The sequence below is a fragment of the Leopardus geoffroyi genome, chromosome D4 (assembly GCF_018350155.1).
Source record: "Leopardus geoffroyi isolate Oge1 chromosome D4, O.geoffroyi_Oge1_pat1.0, whole genome shotgun sequence".
Lineage (NCBI taxonomy): Eukaryota > Metazoa > Chordata > Mammalia > Carnivora > Felidae > Leopardus > Leopardus geoffroyi.
Window position 1 is genome coordinate 28,152,138 of NC_059342.1, and position 15,924 is coordinate 28,168,061.

Consider the following 15,924-nt stretch of genomic DNA (forward strand, 5'->3'; position numbering starts at 1 on the left):
TGTGCCTGTGAGACGTCAACTCTTTCTTCTCTGGTTGCATGTCTTATCATTCAGATCTCAGCTAGACATACCTATTCCGGAGAGGGACTGTACGACCCATTCCCTCTCTGCCCTACTCTAGCCTGCTCTGTGTTACTGTCTCCATTGAGCCGATTTCTTCCAAAGTGATCTTATTTGCTTACGGCTCCCCACCCCCCCCCCCCGCCCCGTCTTCTCCACCAGAATGTAAGTTTCATGAGGGCAGGGTTTTTGGGTTTTTTTTTTTTTTTCTTTTAAATCTATTTTGGTCTCCGAGCTCCCGGTGCCCAGCACCGTGCCTGGCACACGCGGGGCGCTCATTTCACATTTGCAGGACGGAGGAATCGCTCATCTCTGGCACGCGGCGGCCGTGGGGGGCAGCCGAGCGGCGTGCACAGGTGGAGCGCCCACGGCGCGCGCGGCTGCGCTCCCCCGGCTCCCGGGTGGGTGTCGGTGAGTGGGTGTGCGCGGGGGTGTGCGCGGTAGAGCGCGCCAGCGAGCCCGGAGCGCAGAGCAGGGAGGAGCAGCCAGAGCGCTGCGCAGAGCCCGCAGCGCCGGCCGGGCCCGGCAGCTTGGAGGTGGGTGGGCCGTGCCGCCAGCCCGCTCGCGGGGTCCCCATTGGCCGCCCGCCGGCAGCCCTCCGCCAGGAAGGCGGCGAGGAGCCGAAGAGCTGCTCCCGAGCCGGAGGGGGGAGCGCCCGGCCGAGCAGACGCCGGGGCGGACGCGCGGGATCCGCGCCCCCCACCCGCCCCCTCCCCGCGCTCCAGCCGCCGCCCCGCTCGTCTCCGGCGCTGGCGCCCACGGTCGGCCTCCGACAGCTCGGGAGGGACTCGGGCAGCTCCTGGGCGCCCGGGTGAGTGGCCGCGCGCGCTCCCCGGCTCCTCCCGGGCCCCGCCGCCCGCTTTTGCTTTCGCGGCGGCGGCGCGGCGGGGTTTGCCCGGGCAGCGCCCAGGGCAACTGGGAAGGCCGAGGAGGGGGCGGCTGGACTGAGGGGGAGAAGTGGGATCGCAGCCAGGAGGCGCCCCCAGGCCCGCGGGCCGGGTGGGAACAGGTGGCGCGGGCCGGGCCGGGCGCTTTGTGTCGGGGCGCGGAGACCGGGAGCAGGCGGCCGCGCCTCCCTCGGCCGCTCCCTTTCCTCCCCTGCTCCCCCGGGCGGCCGCGCGCCGGGTCGGCCGGGTAACGGAGCGGGAGTCGCCAGGAATGTGCCTCTGGGGACTGCCTGGCTCGAGGAAGGGGAGAGGGTGGCCGCGGCTGCCGGGGAGTGCGGGAGCCAAGAGGTGGCGCGGGGGCCGCCGAGCCTCGGCGGGCTGGAGGGGGATGCTTCCAGCGAGGCGCGTTCCTCCCGGGCGCGGGCTTCATTCTTACGCGGCGCCCCCGGAGGTGGGGAGCTGGGTGGGCGTGTGTGTGGAGAAAGGGGAGGCGGGGAGGCCAGTCACTTCCGGAGCCGGTTCTGATCCGCTCAGAGCGCCCTGCTTTCGGGGACGCGGACCTTGGGGTGCGGTTGCGCCCGGCCCCACGCGCGCGCGGGCGCTGCGGGGCCGGGGGCGTCCCTGGCGCGGGTTTAACAAAGGGTGCTCCTCTCCGCCGGGCGGGGAGGGGCGGCAGGGGAGAGGTGGGCTTCGGCGAGGCGAGCGGCTCTTAGCATGGGGAGGTCCTCTTCTTTTCCGGGTTGTCATTTTATTATTGTTATTGCTCTTATTTTAAAGGGCTGGAGACTGATGCATGAGGGGCCCACGGAGGCGCAGGAGCGGTGGTGATGGTGTGGGAAGCGGAGCTGAAGTGCGCTGGGCTTTGCTGAGGTGTGACAGTTTATCATGACTGTGTTCAGGCAGGAAAACGTGGATGATTACTACGACACCGGCGAGGAACTTGGCAGGTACAGGGGGTGCCGGAAGCGCATGCCACTGGGTCGCGGGAATGCATAATATCGGGGCAGTGGGCGGTAAACAAATGCAATTTGAATCAGGCGGCTCCCTCTCCCTTCGAAGAGATGTGCAAATTATAGAGAAAGGAGTTACTAGCCCAGCGCGGGCTGGAAACCAGAAATAAACCACCTCATCCAAGGGGCTAGGATGGAGAGGCGATTTCAGTGATTACGTTGCAGAGGGTATTGATCAAGACCCCTGGACAGGAACAGATTTAATTGTCTGCAGTAACTCTTGTCAGCGTTTGCCCTTCCGAGATGAGGCAGACGCTAAGGTATGTTTGCTGGTCTTCTATGTGATTTAAACAGAGTCCCAACTAATTAGTTGGCTTTTAAAATCTTAATACTTTCTGTCTGCATTTTCAAAGTAACACGAGCAAGTAAGTATTGGTAGATCATATTTGGCGACTTGCCAGATGCTGGTGTTGGGTTTGGATTTTGAAACTTCCTCTAACCAGGAATTTAATTACCCCCTTGGTGTTAGTGGTTGCTTTGGTTTCATTTACAATGTTAAATTTTTAACAAATAAATGACGGAGAGTCTAATAGGGCTGTCTGGATTCAGAGCATTGCTTTGGGAACTGTGTCTCTGTGTGTAAAGTCGTTCAGTTTCTGGGTAAACAAAGAATGATTATTTTGAGGCGGCTCTGGGCTGGCTCAGTTTCCCCTTGACTGGGTATTTGACAGGGTGTGTTGGTTGAGCTCTGTTCTAACTAGCAGAAAGCTGTTTTCACACCTACATTTAAATTCAACGTAAGAATTTGATTGTAGTGTGTTTGTACTGACTAAAGGATCTTGAAACAAACAGAAAGTGTGTATTTACTTACATTTGTATCAAAATATATATTTTTCCATATACCCCGGATGTTCTGATGCAAAGCAGTTTCTTTACTAGAAAGAAATTCAAAAATACCCACACCCCAGGTTACCTAATGAGAATTTCCACTGTGGAGCTTAACTAAATTTTTTTTACAAGTGTAAGTAATAGTGCAGAATAAAAACAATTTTGAAAAAAGTTACTGTAATAGAATATTTCTCTGTGTGTTTTGTACCAACTCAGGACATCACTGAGAGCCTGCACTTAAGAGGAGCTTCCCATCTATTGCAGATTTACTGAGTGAATACTTTAGAAAGAAAGCTCTCAAAAGTCATGTTTCCTGGATATGTTTAAGATTAAGGTTTAAGGGTGTGCGGTTGAGGTACTTGGTTTAACTAGAATTAAATCACTCTATTCCTGCGGTTTTCAGCAAGATGAGTGGTATATGGAGTTTTCCTTTGAGAGTAGGGGAAAAGGGTAGAAAAATATATTTTAATTCCATTTGTGTTGTGTGGCCTGCTTATAGAAATTCTCTTAGAAAGAGGAGTGATTAAAATTAGACAAGCTGATTGCTTTATGGATTAAGTATATGACCTTATTTTCAGTGAGATCTTTTGCTAGAATTATGTGTTCTGAGAAAGAAAAAAAAAGTGAAGCCTCCCTGAGGCTGGTGGGGGAGTTTGTAATCTTTATTTTGTGGGCGAGATGACAGGCCCTCTTAGCTGAGCTGGGAGGTGGCCTGTTCGTTTATCAGTGCATTTTGCTTTGATTTGGCCTCAGTCTTGTTTCCGTGAATAACTTTCTCCCTGCTGTGCAACACTAAGTGACACCTTGTTTGCTGAATAATTTAATTTATGTGACCTGTGAATTTGGAGGAAGGGCTCTGAAAAACTGGGAGTTGGGTTTTTTTTTTTTTTAATTTTTTTTAATTTTTTTTTTTTAACGCTTATTTATTTTTGAGACAGAGAGAGAGAGACAGAGCATGAACGGGGGAGGGGCAGAGAGAGAGGGAGACACAGAATCGGAAGCAGGCTCCAGGCTCTGAGCCATCAGCCCAGAGCCCGACGCGGGGCTCAAACTCACGGACTGCGAGATCGTGACCTGAGCCGAAGTCGGACGCTTAACCGACTGAGCCACCCAGGTGCCCCTGGGTTTTTTTTTTTTAAATAGAGCACATATGCCTATATCCATCCAATACCAGCTGCTTTTGCTTTGCCTGGAAATGAGGGAAATGGTTGATTGTAGGGGGAAGTTTTTTTCCAAGTGCTGTGATTTTTACATCTGCCTTGGAAATAGCCACTTCCCGAAAACAAGTCCTGACTAAGGCAGACACGAAGAAAAGAGGCTGCTTCGTGTGTCACAGAAATGAAATTGGGCAGTTATTTAGCACCAATGCAAGGCTGATCTAAGCAGTGAGTGATACAGGGACCAGCGTATCGATTCAGCACTTGACCTGGGTGTCTTTAGAAGTCATCTAAGTGATAGCTACTCTCCTAGCTTATGAATATGCGGAGACCAAGTCCATAGCGAGAGAAGGGAAGACGGGTCCACTCAGTAGTGTTATTGTCACTGCTTTACGTTTAGGAAAAGCAGGAGCGTGTGTATGTATGAGTATGTGTGCATGCACGTGTCTGTTGGTCTGTGTATGTTAGTGTGTGTCTACCCAGGACTGTGCTACCCAGGACTGCTGTAAAAGCTCTCTGTCCCTGTAAAGAACTTTATAAAGTATTCTGGTTATTGCAGTGGTGATCCAGCAGACAGACCACGGGAAAGATACCCGGTTTCCAAATCTACCTCTGCAACTTGCTAGCTTTATGACCTTAAATAAGTCACTCACCCTTTCTGACACTTAGGATTCTTCATTTTTATTTTATTTATTTATTTATTTATTTATTTATTTATTTATTTATTTATCTGTCTATCTATCTATCTAATTTTTGAGAGAGAGACACACACAGCATTCGTGCATGGGAAGGGGCAGAGGGGGAGGGAGAAGGAGAACCTTAAGCAGGCTCCACGCTCAGCACAGAGCCCGAAGCGGGGCTCTATCTCAAGACCCCATGAGATCGTGACCTGAGCCGAAATCAAGTGTCTGATGCTCAATCAACTAAGCCACCCAGGCTCCCCTCCTTCATTTTTGAAGTGAGAGGTTTAGTGCTTGTGTCATGGCTGTTGTGTAACACATGTAAACATATTTTCATCAGCGGTATAGAGTTAAACAAATGCAGATCTCATCTGCAGGCCTGGCTGAGACCTGTGGGTGTTGCAGGCAGGCTGTGGACTTGGCCTGCAAGTCAACGTGCATCCAGGTATCTGTTTACCAATTTGGGGAAGGGAGGCCTTCTGGGAAAAGGGTCCTTGGGGAGACACATTGATGTTGCCCTTGGCCTCCCCATCTGAGTCAGAGTGAAACGGCCAGCCTCCACGTGGAAACAAATTCCTGTAATGAGCAGGACCCCCATCCTTAGAAGACTGTTTGGTGACCTTCCGTGTTGACTCTACGAGGCCCTTTGGGGTCTCACTCTCTGTCTCAGGAGGTGGAGCAAAGCACTGCTTCCATCCCATGGAATGGTTTCTGGGAGGAGTTCTTATAAATGCAGATTTCTCCATCTGCTGGTCCGCTTGGGTCCTTTTAACGCCCCAGGGTGCCTCAGCCACTCTTATCAGTTGGCACTTGGAAGGCCACAGGCTGGCTTGTCCCATCTTTGGGCTCTGGTTATGTGGTTGGCAGTGGTTCAGCCTAACCTGTGAGCCTTCTAGACACTTCTCTGAGCACCTCTTTCCTGGGGAGCAGGCCTTCTTTCCTCTTCCGCTGTCTCACCTTACACAATCTTAAGACCTAGGTCTTCCCTCCTGAAGAAATCCCACCACAGTGATGTGCCCCTTCTAGAAACCAAAGATGTGCCTTCTGAATCATTCTTCTGTGTCGGTACGTGACCGCAGACGGCTTCGTGCCATTGCTGTGTCCTTGATCTGTGTTGTCGTTATTCTTGTGTTGCTTCTTGTAGCCAGCTTGAACGTTCTTTTTGGGTGAGTTCCGCGGTCTTTTCTCCCCAGGGCACGGAGTGTGCTGTGTAACACCAGGCGAAAGTTTGACCCATGCCTGAACAAACTAATGCAGGTTGGCAGGTGCAATATCGAGACCAGAATGGGGATTTGAGACATAAATGGTGATGTGAACGCTGATGCTGATAAGCATGCAGCGTGTGGTGTGGGCCAGCCTTAGTATACTCATTTGGAAAATGAGGAGACACCTGCCTTTATAGGGTGTTGTGGGAGTCGGAGACAGTGGCTGTAAACATCTGACACACCGTCACTGCCTAAGGTATTATTTTTTTTTTTTAAGTTTATTTATTTTTGAGACAGAGAGAGACAGAGCATGAACGGGGAGGAGCAGAGAGAGGGGGAGACACAGAATCAGAAGCAGGCTCCAGGCTCTGGGCCATCAGCCCAGAGCCCGACGCGGGGCTCAAACTCACGGACCGTGAGATCATGACCTGAGCTGAAGTCGGACGCTTAACCGACTGAGCCACCCAGGCGCCCCCTAAGGTATTATTTTTAATAACCTGTTGTCCCCATCCTGGTGTTTACCATATTGTAGAGTCATTGCTGCTTTGATTATCTGCTTTCCCCACAGGTTGTCACAAGGTTGCGACCTTGGATTTGCTCATCATTTTTTATCTCTAATGCCTAATTAGGTGCATGTCAGTAGGGGCTCAATAAATACTTGCTGATGGATGAATGGATTGATATATGCAAAGCACCATGAACACACACACGCACCTCCCCCACCCCAACAACATGTACGTACGTATAGCCCTCGATAAGTGATGACCCTGGTGGAGATGAGCTTAGGATGTTAAAGTCTGCAGCTCATAAACATCAAAGCTGCTTTTCCTTTTGTATTGTCTATGCCTGAACAGTAATATGCACAGCAGTCAAAATTTACAAGCACAAGATCAGTTTTAAACAAAACAAAGTGGAGTCTTAGAGAGTTTACACTGGTCGGATGGTAGCTGGAAGCTAATAATTCAAATTTAAAACATTCTCCCTTTGGCATAAAATCCATAGGCATTTTAATTGAGGTAAGGCTTTGTCCTAAATTCCGAGAGTCGGAGTACATCATTCCTTTGGTTTACTGTGGACTGCAGGGGTGAGTTAGAATTCAGGGGTGAATTAGAATTATGGCAGGCCTGTGTGGATGGAAGGAGGAAGGACTTCTTGGGACGTTTCCTCTTTGGAAGTGGGACTCACAGGCCCACTGGGTTGACTAGGAGATCATCCCGTAGGACAGCGCTGAATGTGATTTTTTTTTTTTTATTTGTGTTTCTCAGATGTTTCCTTTGATAGGAGAGGCTGCAATATTTTAAGAGAGAGAACGTTCAAATATATGTAGCGGAGGTAACGTTCAGCAACCTTTTTTGAAGTATAGTTGACACACAATGTTATGTTAGTTTCAGGTGTGCAACGTAGCGATTGGACAAGTCAGTGTGTTACAGAATGCTCCCAAGTGTAGCTTCCCTCTGCAACTGTGCAACACATGTTAATATCATTGACTATATTCTGCATTCAGTGATTTTGAATTCTGTGCCTCTTAGGAAGGTCTAATAATGGTCTTCCGGGGTGTGGAGGGAAGGCGTGGTGATGGTCATGAGTGGCAATTGGCTGGATGCTTGCTTGATGCACTGGGAAGGCACCTCTGGATCACTAGGCATAATTTAGGTTGGATGGGGCCATGAACAAAGGGGGTTGAGGTTTTGTTGATGGGGAGCCAAGAAGCATTGAAGCTGACTTTTGGGTCCCCTGTGCCCTGTTACGCTAAGCCTGTATCTTGCCCATCCACTTAGGAACCTAAGGCCCCATAACATTGGCTGCCCCTGCAAAGCCATGAAAAACACACAGTAAGCTTACAGAAATGGATGCTCAGATTAATTTCAGTAATTACATATGGGGGTTATATCGGGAGAGGTGACATTGGCGACATATCCTCTTACCGCCCAGCAAAGTTGTGACTGCTTGAAGGCAAAGGCCATTTCCTTCCGGGTGGGGTAGAGGCAGGGAGGGCATCTGGGTGGAGAGCCACGAGGGTGTGCTGCTGGATACTCCTGAAAGTGGTCTGGTGCCGAGGCAGGGCTCTTGGAGGCCCTTTGGGGTCTCACTCTCTGTCTCAGGAGGTGACCTGTGAGTTACAAGGTCAATTACATAGTCTGACCTCTTCGAAGACCCCCTGGCTTCCTGCAGGGAATTTCATCCTTAATCCTTAATTCTAGCCATCTGCTGTGTGTGCCTAAGTTAACCAGGCATTTGGTATAAATGCAACAAAGCCTAATTTTGGTAGAAACTTACTACTCATCGTGAGACAAAGAAGCAGCCTACTGGTGGGGGAGGGAAGGGGCTCGCATTGGTGAAGGTCAGCCCAGAGACCCCTGGACACCCAGACCTAGAAGAAGCTGGAGTGATCGCTGGGTCCTCCCTTCTTATTTCATCTAATGGGTGCTTAGGTCAAGTGGCTTTGTTAAGCAGCTCTTAGTAGGTAGCAGGAGGCGGCCCCGAACCCTGGCCAGGCTTCCTTAGCGTTCTTCACACTACTTAGGATTTGACAATTTTCCTTTTTTGGAAGCCAGATGAAGCTGGTATTTAAGAAAGGTGATTTGGGCAGCCTGCTAAGGCTAATCTGTTTTAATACCTGCATTGGAGAGGGTAGTTAGAAGGGCTAGTAGCCACTTCAATGAAGGTTTTATGCCCCCCTCGCCCCCCACCAGCCAGGGGCTTACTCTGGGCACAGCACTCTTCCTTGGCACTTTCCTGCCCACAGAAACTTCTTTCCTTTTCCCAATGGCTTGTGCCCCACGGTTATGAATGATGTTAGTGTGTGGCATAGTTTGACCCAATTCCGAAAGTTAATAGTTCAGCTTTTTAGAAAGTTCACAGAACACTCTTATTACTTTTTAACCTTTGAGTAGGGTAGTGTGTTAAGAGTCATGGCCCTGCCTAGTGGGCCATCCCCTACATGACAAAGTTTTTCGTTTCATTAAGTGGCACTCGTCTGTCTGGTTTGGGGCTGGTATGTGATTGTCTGAGACTTGAAGTGGAAGGTGATACTGAATTGTTTTGCTTCGGTTTATTGAGGTAAATTATCACAACAGAATGCATCATCTCTCAGCCTTGAAAGAGATGATATGATAGTATAATTATTTAGAGTAAATCCAATTTATCACTTTGTTAACATTCTAAATGAATTCCTTTAAATGTGCGGTTAGGAGGGAGAGGAGGGGAAAAAAATTTGCCCTTTGGTTTTTCTATATCATCTAACTAAATGGGATTAAAATAACTGTGTCTAACTAGTGAATCTTTCTTAGGTAAACCAGAAAGTGCTGTACCTCTCTCTAGGTTCAATGCACCACGAGGGTTGTTACAATGAAAAAGTTGGAAAGCCTAAAATGGTTCCCGTCTTATTTTCGACCCCAGCCCAAAACAAAACAAACAAAACAAAAACAAAACAAAATAGGTCATGTGCCTGTAACTAACATCTGGTGTAGGTCACCAGTGTGATCCTGGGTGGCTTTTATTTCTCACTTCTGTCCTTTCTTAGGTGACGTTATGAGCTCATGTGGCTTAGGGATTACACTATGGCCATTTGAGTAATGTTACCTCCCCCTGAGAAATGACTGCGGGGCTTTCCTCTGTGTTCTACGACGTTTCGTCGTGAGCTTGAGAAATTTTATTCAGCAACCTAATGTATATTGAGAGATGTCAGGAGAGGAGGTGGGGCGAATGTTGTTGATCTTTTTCCCTTTATAAACACGTTCAACTTCAGACGAGGAACATAATGTTTGAGAAGATGAACGCTGTAACCTGCTGATCTCTGGTGTTTGAAAAATTTATATTGATGGTCCTTATATTCGTAAGCCTGGGCAATTTGATTCCGAGTGTGGACTCTCTTTTGGGACACATTTTCTGTCAAAACTGCCTAATCGTTCTTACTTAGATCTAATGTGATGAACAAGGCTGGTGTAGCTCAAATACAGCTGATACTGTAAGGGTTCACCTGCAAGGAAGGAGCTGATTTCCATTCTTCCCCATTGTTCTTTCTGCAGCTTCTTGTTTTTTGCCTTTGAAACCACGCACGCTTTTCCTTTGTCACTTAAAAACGGTACTTTTAGTCTTCCATGCTCTTGTTTGAGGCCCCCAAAAGTAGAATTCTCCCATTGAAAGATAAATGTAGGGAACATATCAGTGCCCCTTTTTCTGATCTGTCATGAAAAGGATTAGCTTTTCCACTGAGCTGCCTACAACTCGCATGTCTGTCTTTGAGCAGGCTGTGTATGCAGAGGGTAGGTATGACTTAGGTGAGGCAAGGCAAGGAACAGTGATGGAGGGATATGTTGGGACAGAGAAAGAGTGGCTTGGGGCAGAAGACAGAAGAGGTCACTAGTTTGAGCTGACTCAGTTCTTAGGTTCCCATCCTACTTTGAGACGTTGCCTTGCTTCTGTGTGGAGTCTCTTTTTTTTTTTTTTTTGCCATCTGTGGTTTCTGGGTAAGCAGTGTGTGTGTCTCTGGAAAAGTGATGAAAGGCTGCAACCTTTTGAGTGTAGGATTTAATAGACTGGGAGTTACAAGCTGCTGCACTTTACAAACAACAACAAACTAAGCTACGGGCACTGTAGGTATACGGAATACCTTCGAGAATAGACTTTTGACAGCCAACTGCTGCTGTCCGGGATGCTGGGTTGCACATGATACACAGAGGAGCTGTCTGTAGAAATTTGGTAAGCAAAAACAAAAATGCCAAGAAGTCACTTGCTATCTGACGAATCACTATCTTATTGGTATATAAATCAGTATAATTGAAAGCAGTGCCTGCCCAGGGTTTCTGCTGTGCACCTGGGACATGAATATACGGCGTCGTCTTTCTAAATGTTGTCTTTGCCCCTCCGAGTGTATCCAGAGTTGGCATGCAGGGGAGCCTGGTGGCTCAGTCGGTTAAGCGTCCAACTTGGGCTCAGGTCATGACAAGCCGGATTCGAGCCCCGCGTCAGGGTCTGACTGACAGCTTGGAGCCTGGAGCCTGTTTCAGATTCTGTGTCTCCCTCGCTCTCTGCCCCTCTCCCCTTCCCCCTCTCTCTGCCCCCCCCCCCCACTTCTCTCCCTTTCTCTCTCTCTCTCTCTTTTAAAAATAAATAAACATGAAAAATTTGGGGGGCTGAATTAGCATGTGAACAGCTTTTTGTGAAGCCAGAAACTTCTACTGAGTTTGTCCTCAGGAGCTCCTCTGGCTTCTGATGAGCACAGGTTCATTTTCCTTCGCCACTGTGGTGTATGAATGGCCCCTCTCCTGGCTTGCACACGCCGCAGCACAGACCGTCATTGGGGTGGCACCAACATGCTCAGGGCAAGGCCTGGCTGACTTAACGGCGCTTCTGCTCCTTTTCCTCCCTAATGTCACGTTTTCCACATTGTGCCAGTGGAATGAAGTGGAATCCTCACCTGTCATCCCGTTTGGCCGTGAGCCTATAAAATGACTTCTTGGGATTCTGTTCTTGGCATTTCTTTGCACGGTAATTCCAACAAGCTTCGGGAGAGCTGGAAGATATTTACAGTTTTCCCATCTAGAATTGATGAGGGCTGGCCCCAAGCACCGTCATATATTTTCCCTTACATAGAGCTTCAGGCGACTGGTTCAGTTGTTTGGGAGAGGAAGTGAATTAGTACAAATGGAATCTTTTCCAGGATGAAGTTGTGTCAGTCTGTGCTCTCCCCACCCCTCCTCTGGCATGAGGTAGCTGTGTTCGGAAAATACAGCAGTGGACAGGCGAGGGGAGCCTTGGGGGCGCTTTGAAACACGAAGTCCCTTGGTTTTGCTAAAAGCAAGGCAGGCGTGGAATGAGTGTGTACTCTTTTATGAATATTGCTGGTTAATAGGGACCATCCTTTGTAGGTGTCATCTTCTGAGCCATGTTCTCCCTTTGATGAAGATAATAAAAAAAAAATTATTTATGCTAGAGAGAAGTTATCACCTGGAGAAAAAGAGGAAAGGAGGAAATAACCTGGCCATTTTCAGTCCACATCCTTCCCCAGAGCATGTCCCTGGCTATTCCACCAGGAAGACTGTCTTTCTTAGTTTTTATGTTCCTTAACAATCTGGAATATAGAAATGACCATTTGTGTACTTTTGCAGTTGGTTTATGCATGTGATTCTTGGCTCTCCCTCTGGGTTGTAAGTTTCTTCTGAGAGTAGAGAACATGGCTTTTTGTGTCTCTTACATTGGATGGGATTAAATTAAGCACGAATTTGGCCTTGTTTATTTGCCTAATGCAGGTACATATGCAGAAATTAGAATATGGCTCAGAGCTTTGGACCCAAATCCCTCATTCCACAATATACTAGCTGTTACCTTGGGAAACTCACTTGACTTCCATGAGATGCAGGTGTTTTCATCTGTTAAATGGGAGTAGAAATCATACCTACCTCATATGTTCATTGTGAGGGGCTCCTGGGTGGCTTAGTGGGTTAAGTGTTCAATTTAGGCTCAGCTCATGATCTCACGGTTTGTGGGTTCGAGCCCCACGTCCAGCTCTGTGCTGACAGCTTGGAGCCTGCTTCGATCCTCCCTATCTCTATCTCTCTGTCCCTCCCCCGCTTGCACATGTGTGCATGCACTCTTTCTCTCTCTCAAAAATAAATAAACATTAAAAAAAAATACGTTCATCGTGAGGTTGTATATAGTGAGCATAAAGTGGTCTAGTACCCCGCGTATGTTAAATGCTTGAGAAGCAATGGCTGCTTAACAAGACAGAATGAGAGGGAATGGTGTGGTGAGGGTATGGGGACTGTATAACATGCTTCTGAATCTATGTATCAGAACCCTACCTCTTCTCCATCCATTCCTTATTTCCCTACTCAGGTTCTGGTCTGGACACCTAGGGAGGGTGGGGGTGAGGGCTCATGTGTCACTTCCTTCCTCCTTTTCTTCTCCTTTCTCCTCTGCCTTTGGCTCAGTCTGCAGTGGCGGGGGGAGGGGGGGGGCTCATTCTGCCACATTCGACTTTGTTCATCTGATCCGTCCTTGTGGGTGTGCTTGCTCTGGGCTGGTGGGCCCTCACCCAGGACTCGGTTTGTGTGCTGGGCTCCCTCAGCGGGTCTGCCTCAAGTGTGGTAGATGGTTCTTCGAGTTCCTGAGAAACAAATGAGCAGTTTAGCTGGGCATTCAAAAGTTTAGCTGGGCTGCTAGAGATAGGATGCCAACTTGAACCTCCACCCAGACGCCGTGGGAAGAAGGAGGGGGGAGCTTCTGTTAAGGAGGTTCTATTTAGATGGAAAGAGATGTGTCCAGGGAAGCCAGGGCCGCTGAAGCTGCATGATGGCCAGGTGTCAGCTGCTCGAAAATGCTCAGAGGGGTAGCCCTCCTGGCATTGTCGGGAACCCGAGGCAGGTCAGCATGCAAATTCAGTTTTCATATGGTGTTCTTCGGTACTTGAAAAGCTTATTTCATTCTTCTAGCTTCTTTTTAAGTTAAAAATTGTCTCAAGCAGCCAGATGAGACCCTAGGAATTTGATCAGAGAGATACATCACTGATTTTTGTTACAGATCTTTATGGAAAAAGAGGTCCGAAATGAGTGTGTGGGCCCCCGAGTTCCTGACCAAAATGAGCTTGCTGCAGAACACAAGACCTATGGCAGATCCGGGCCTCCATTCAGTTCTGACACGTACTGATTTAAGATGTGAAAATGAGTTTTTGGCCAAGCCCAAATCGCCCGTGCCAAGAAAAGCCTATTAGGATAGTGGCTGAAAGACTGAATTGTTAGGAGGTACTTAATGGCCAGGAGGCTCCGCCAGCTGCTGTGGGTAAATGCCCACTTACACATTTGAGTGCCCGTCCCTGTTCCCCTGGGCCAGGGTCTCGTTTGTGCAGGGAGCATGGCTGCTGTTCAAGAGGCCACTTTAAAAGGATGCTTCCTTATCGAGTGGATAGCTTTAGTTTATAAAAGCGACATTAGATGCTCGCAAATTTGAAAGGGCAAACGCTTGGAAGCTGGGTCTGGGTGGGGAGTCGAGGTAAAACATCAGGGAGTGACACAGCTAACTATAAGCAGTCAGCATACAGAGAAGAGACCGTTGAACCAGAGTCTTGTGCACCGTAATATCTGTTCAGTATCTCTTCCTTCATCCAGGGTGGGCTGCGCGTCTGAATGGCCCAGCCCTTGCTGACGTGTTCGGCAGGACAGTTTATCTCAACAGGTCTCTACTCCTGTAGACTAGACGGACTTTCCCCAGCCAATGGTAGTAGAAAGCCCAAGTAAGAAGAGAGAGAAACCAAGTATGGAAACTGTTTTTGGCGTTCAGGCAGGGAGAGGTCGTTCTGACCCGGAGGGGTCCCTGATTTCTCTTCATTCGTTAACTCACGTTCTTGTGGGCATGTAAAAATGGAAGCAGGTGAGCATCTGGGGGATACGTGTGTGTATCTCTGTCCTTATGTTCCTTGGAAGAAAGTGGGAGTCAGACATGAAGCAGAAAATAAGGAAACCGAGATGGACTGGGAACCCATGTAGACCGGGGTTTGGAGGTAGGCATTGTAATCCACATTTTACAGATGAGAAAACTGAGGTTCAGGAAGACACTGGCCTTGGATAATGTGTGTAAAATGGCAGAGGTAACCCTTCGAGACCCGAACTGCTCATCTGTGTCTGCGAATTGTGTGGTGGGTGGTGTAGCTCACTTTGTGTCCTGTTCCTTGGTCACTGTCCTGGAGGGGAAGTTTATTTGTTTATTTTTTTGTTCTTTAATGTGTTTTTAAATTATTATTATTGAGGGTTTTTTAAAAAATATAATTTATTGTCAAACTGACTTCCATACAATACCCAGTGCTCATCCCAGCAAGCGCCCTCCTCAATGCCCATCATCCATTTTCCCCTCTCCCCCATCCCCCCACCCCCCCTCAGTTCGTTCTCAGTATTTAAGAGTCTCTTAAATGTCTCTTTAAGTGTCTCCCTCCCTGTTTGTCACTTTTTTTTTTTTTTTTTTTTTTGGAGGAGAAGTTTAAAGAACTCTAGAACATCTAGCAGAGCGCCAGCTCCTGTGATATGTTCAGTGCAGGTTTCCTTTGTTCTAGGCACTTCTCAACCTTGGCACCTGTGACAGTTTGGTTGGGATAATTCCTTGCAGTGAGTGCTGTCTGGGGCACTGTGGGATGTTTAGCAGTATCCCTGACCTCCTCCCACTGGATGCCAGTAGCACCTCCGCCCCCGCCAAGTTGTGACAACCAAAAATGTGTCTAGACATTGCTACATGTCTCTTGAGGGGCACCACCCTCCCCACAGCCCATAGAGAAGGAGTGGGCTATAGGGTCAAGACAAGGAAGTGTTGACTAATGGGCCTGAGGGCTGGTGCTTGCAGTAGGCAAGCCAGGATCCTGCACCCAGTGGGCAGAGGCGATGCCCTTGAAGGAAGCTATTGAAATTGGTGTCCAGAAGTCTGGGGCAGGTGATGTCTGACGTGCTGTCCCAGGAGTGGGTGGGTCTGCTGTGTCCCAGAGGTCTGGGGTGGGATTGGCAGTGAGTAAGACCTGGAGAGGCTGCTGGTCAGACTTCCAGATGTCACTCCCCTGGGCGTGGGTGCCTACCCCAGCTGACAGCTTGGTTTCTGCCGTGCCCCTCCCTCCTGAGCAGGATGCTGTGAGTCACAGCTGGGATCCCATTGCTGCCTGACCTCTCTCCACCCCACTGTCTCCCGAGGGTGACATCTGCTCCTGTCTTGATGACTCTGTTTTTAACCTGCTTAATAGGTGTTTTTGTTTTGTTTTGTTTTGTTTTGTTTGTTTTATACTGATTGCTAATTTTAGGTCAAAGCTAGGTAACTCCTACTTTTTATTCTCTTTTCATTTCTTTTAGCCCCCGGTTTCTGCCTGGATGGTATAGCGTGCTGTGTGACAGTTGGGAGCCCACATGCCTTAGTTACTGCTCATAGATCCCTTCCTCCTGGCAGGGGCTTTGAAAGGTAGAAAGTCAGGTGGGGGTGGGGTGGCCCTAGCGGGAGGTGTGAAGAGTGTTTTGCCCTGTCTCCCAGCTCCCTGGGGACTGGGAGACAGGGCGCTTTCATGGAAGTCAGATGGGGAAGCTTGCCAGTAGGGGAGGGTGTGGGGGATGGTTTGGGGGATGTTGCAGAAA

General features: G+C 48.9%; 1 protein-coding gene across 9 annotated transcripts in view; it reads left to right on the plus strand.

The window, feature by feature from the left end:
* The first annotated feature begins 201 nt into the window (after positions 1-201).
* Positions 202-15,924, plus strand: part of DAPK1 (death associated protein kinase 1) — a 190,826-nt gene continuing 175,103 nt past the window's right edge. The window contains exons 1-2 of one of the 9 annotated variants that reach the window (XM_045469752.1): positions 202-225; positions 1,725-1,894. In XM_045469752.1, coding sequence (XP_045325708.1) covers positions 1,833-1,894 — 62 coding nt within the window. In that variant the 5' untranslated portion in view covers positions 202-225; positions 1,725-1,832. The other 8 variants (XM_045469745.1, XM_045469750.1, XM_045469744.1 and 5 more) reach the window with 8 other exon arrangements.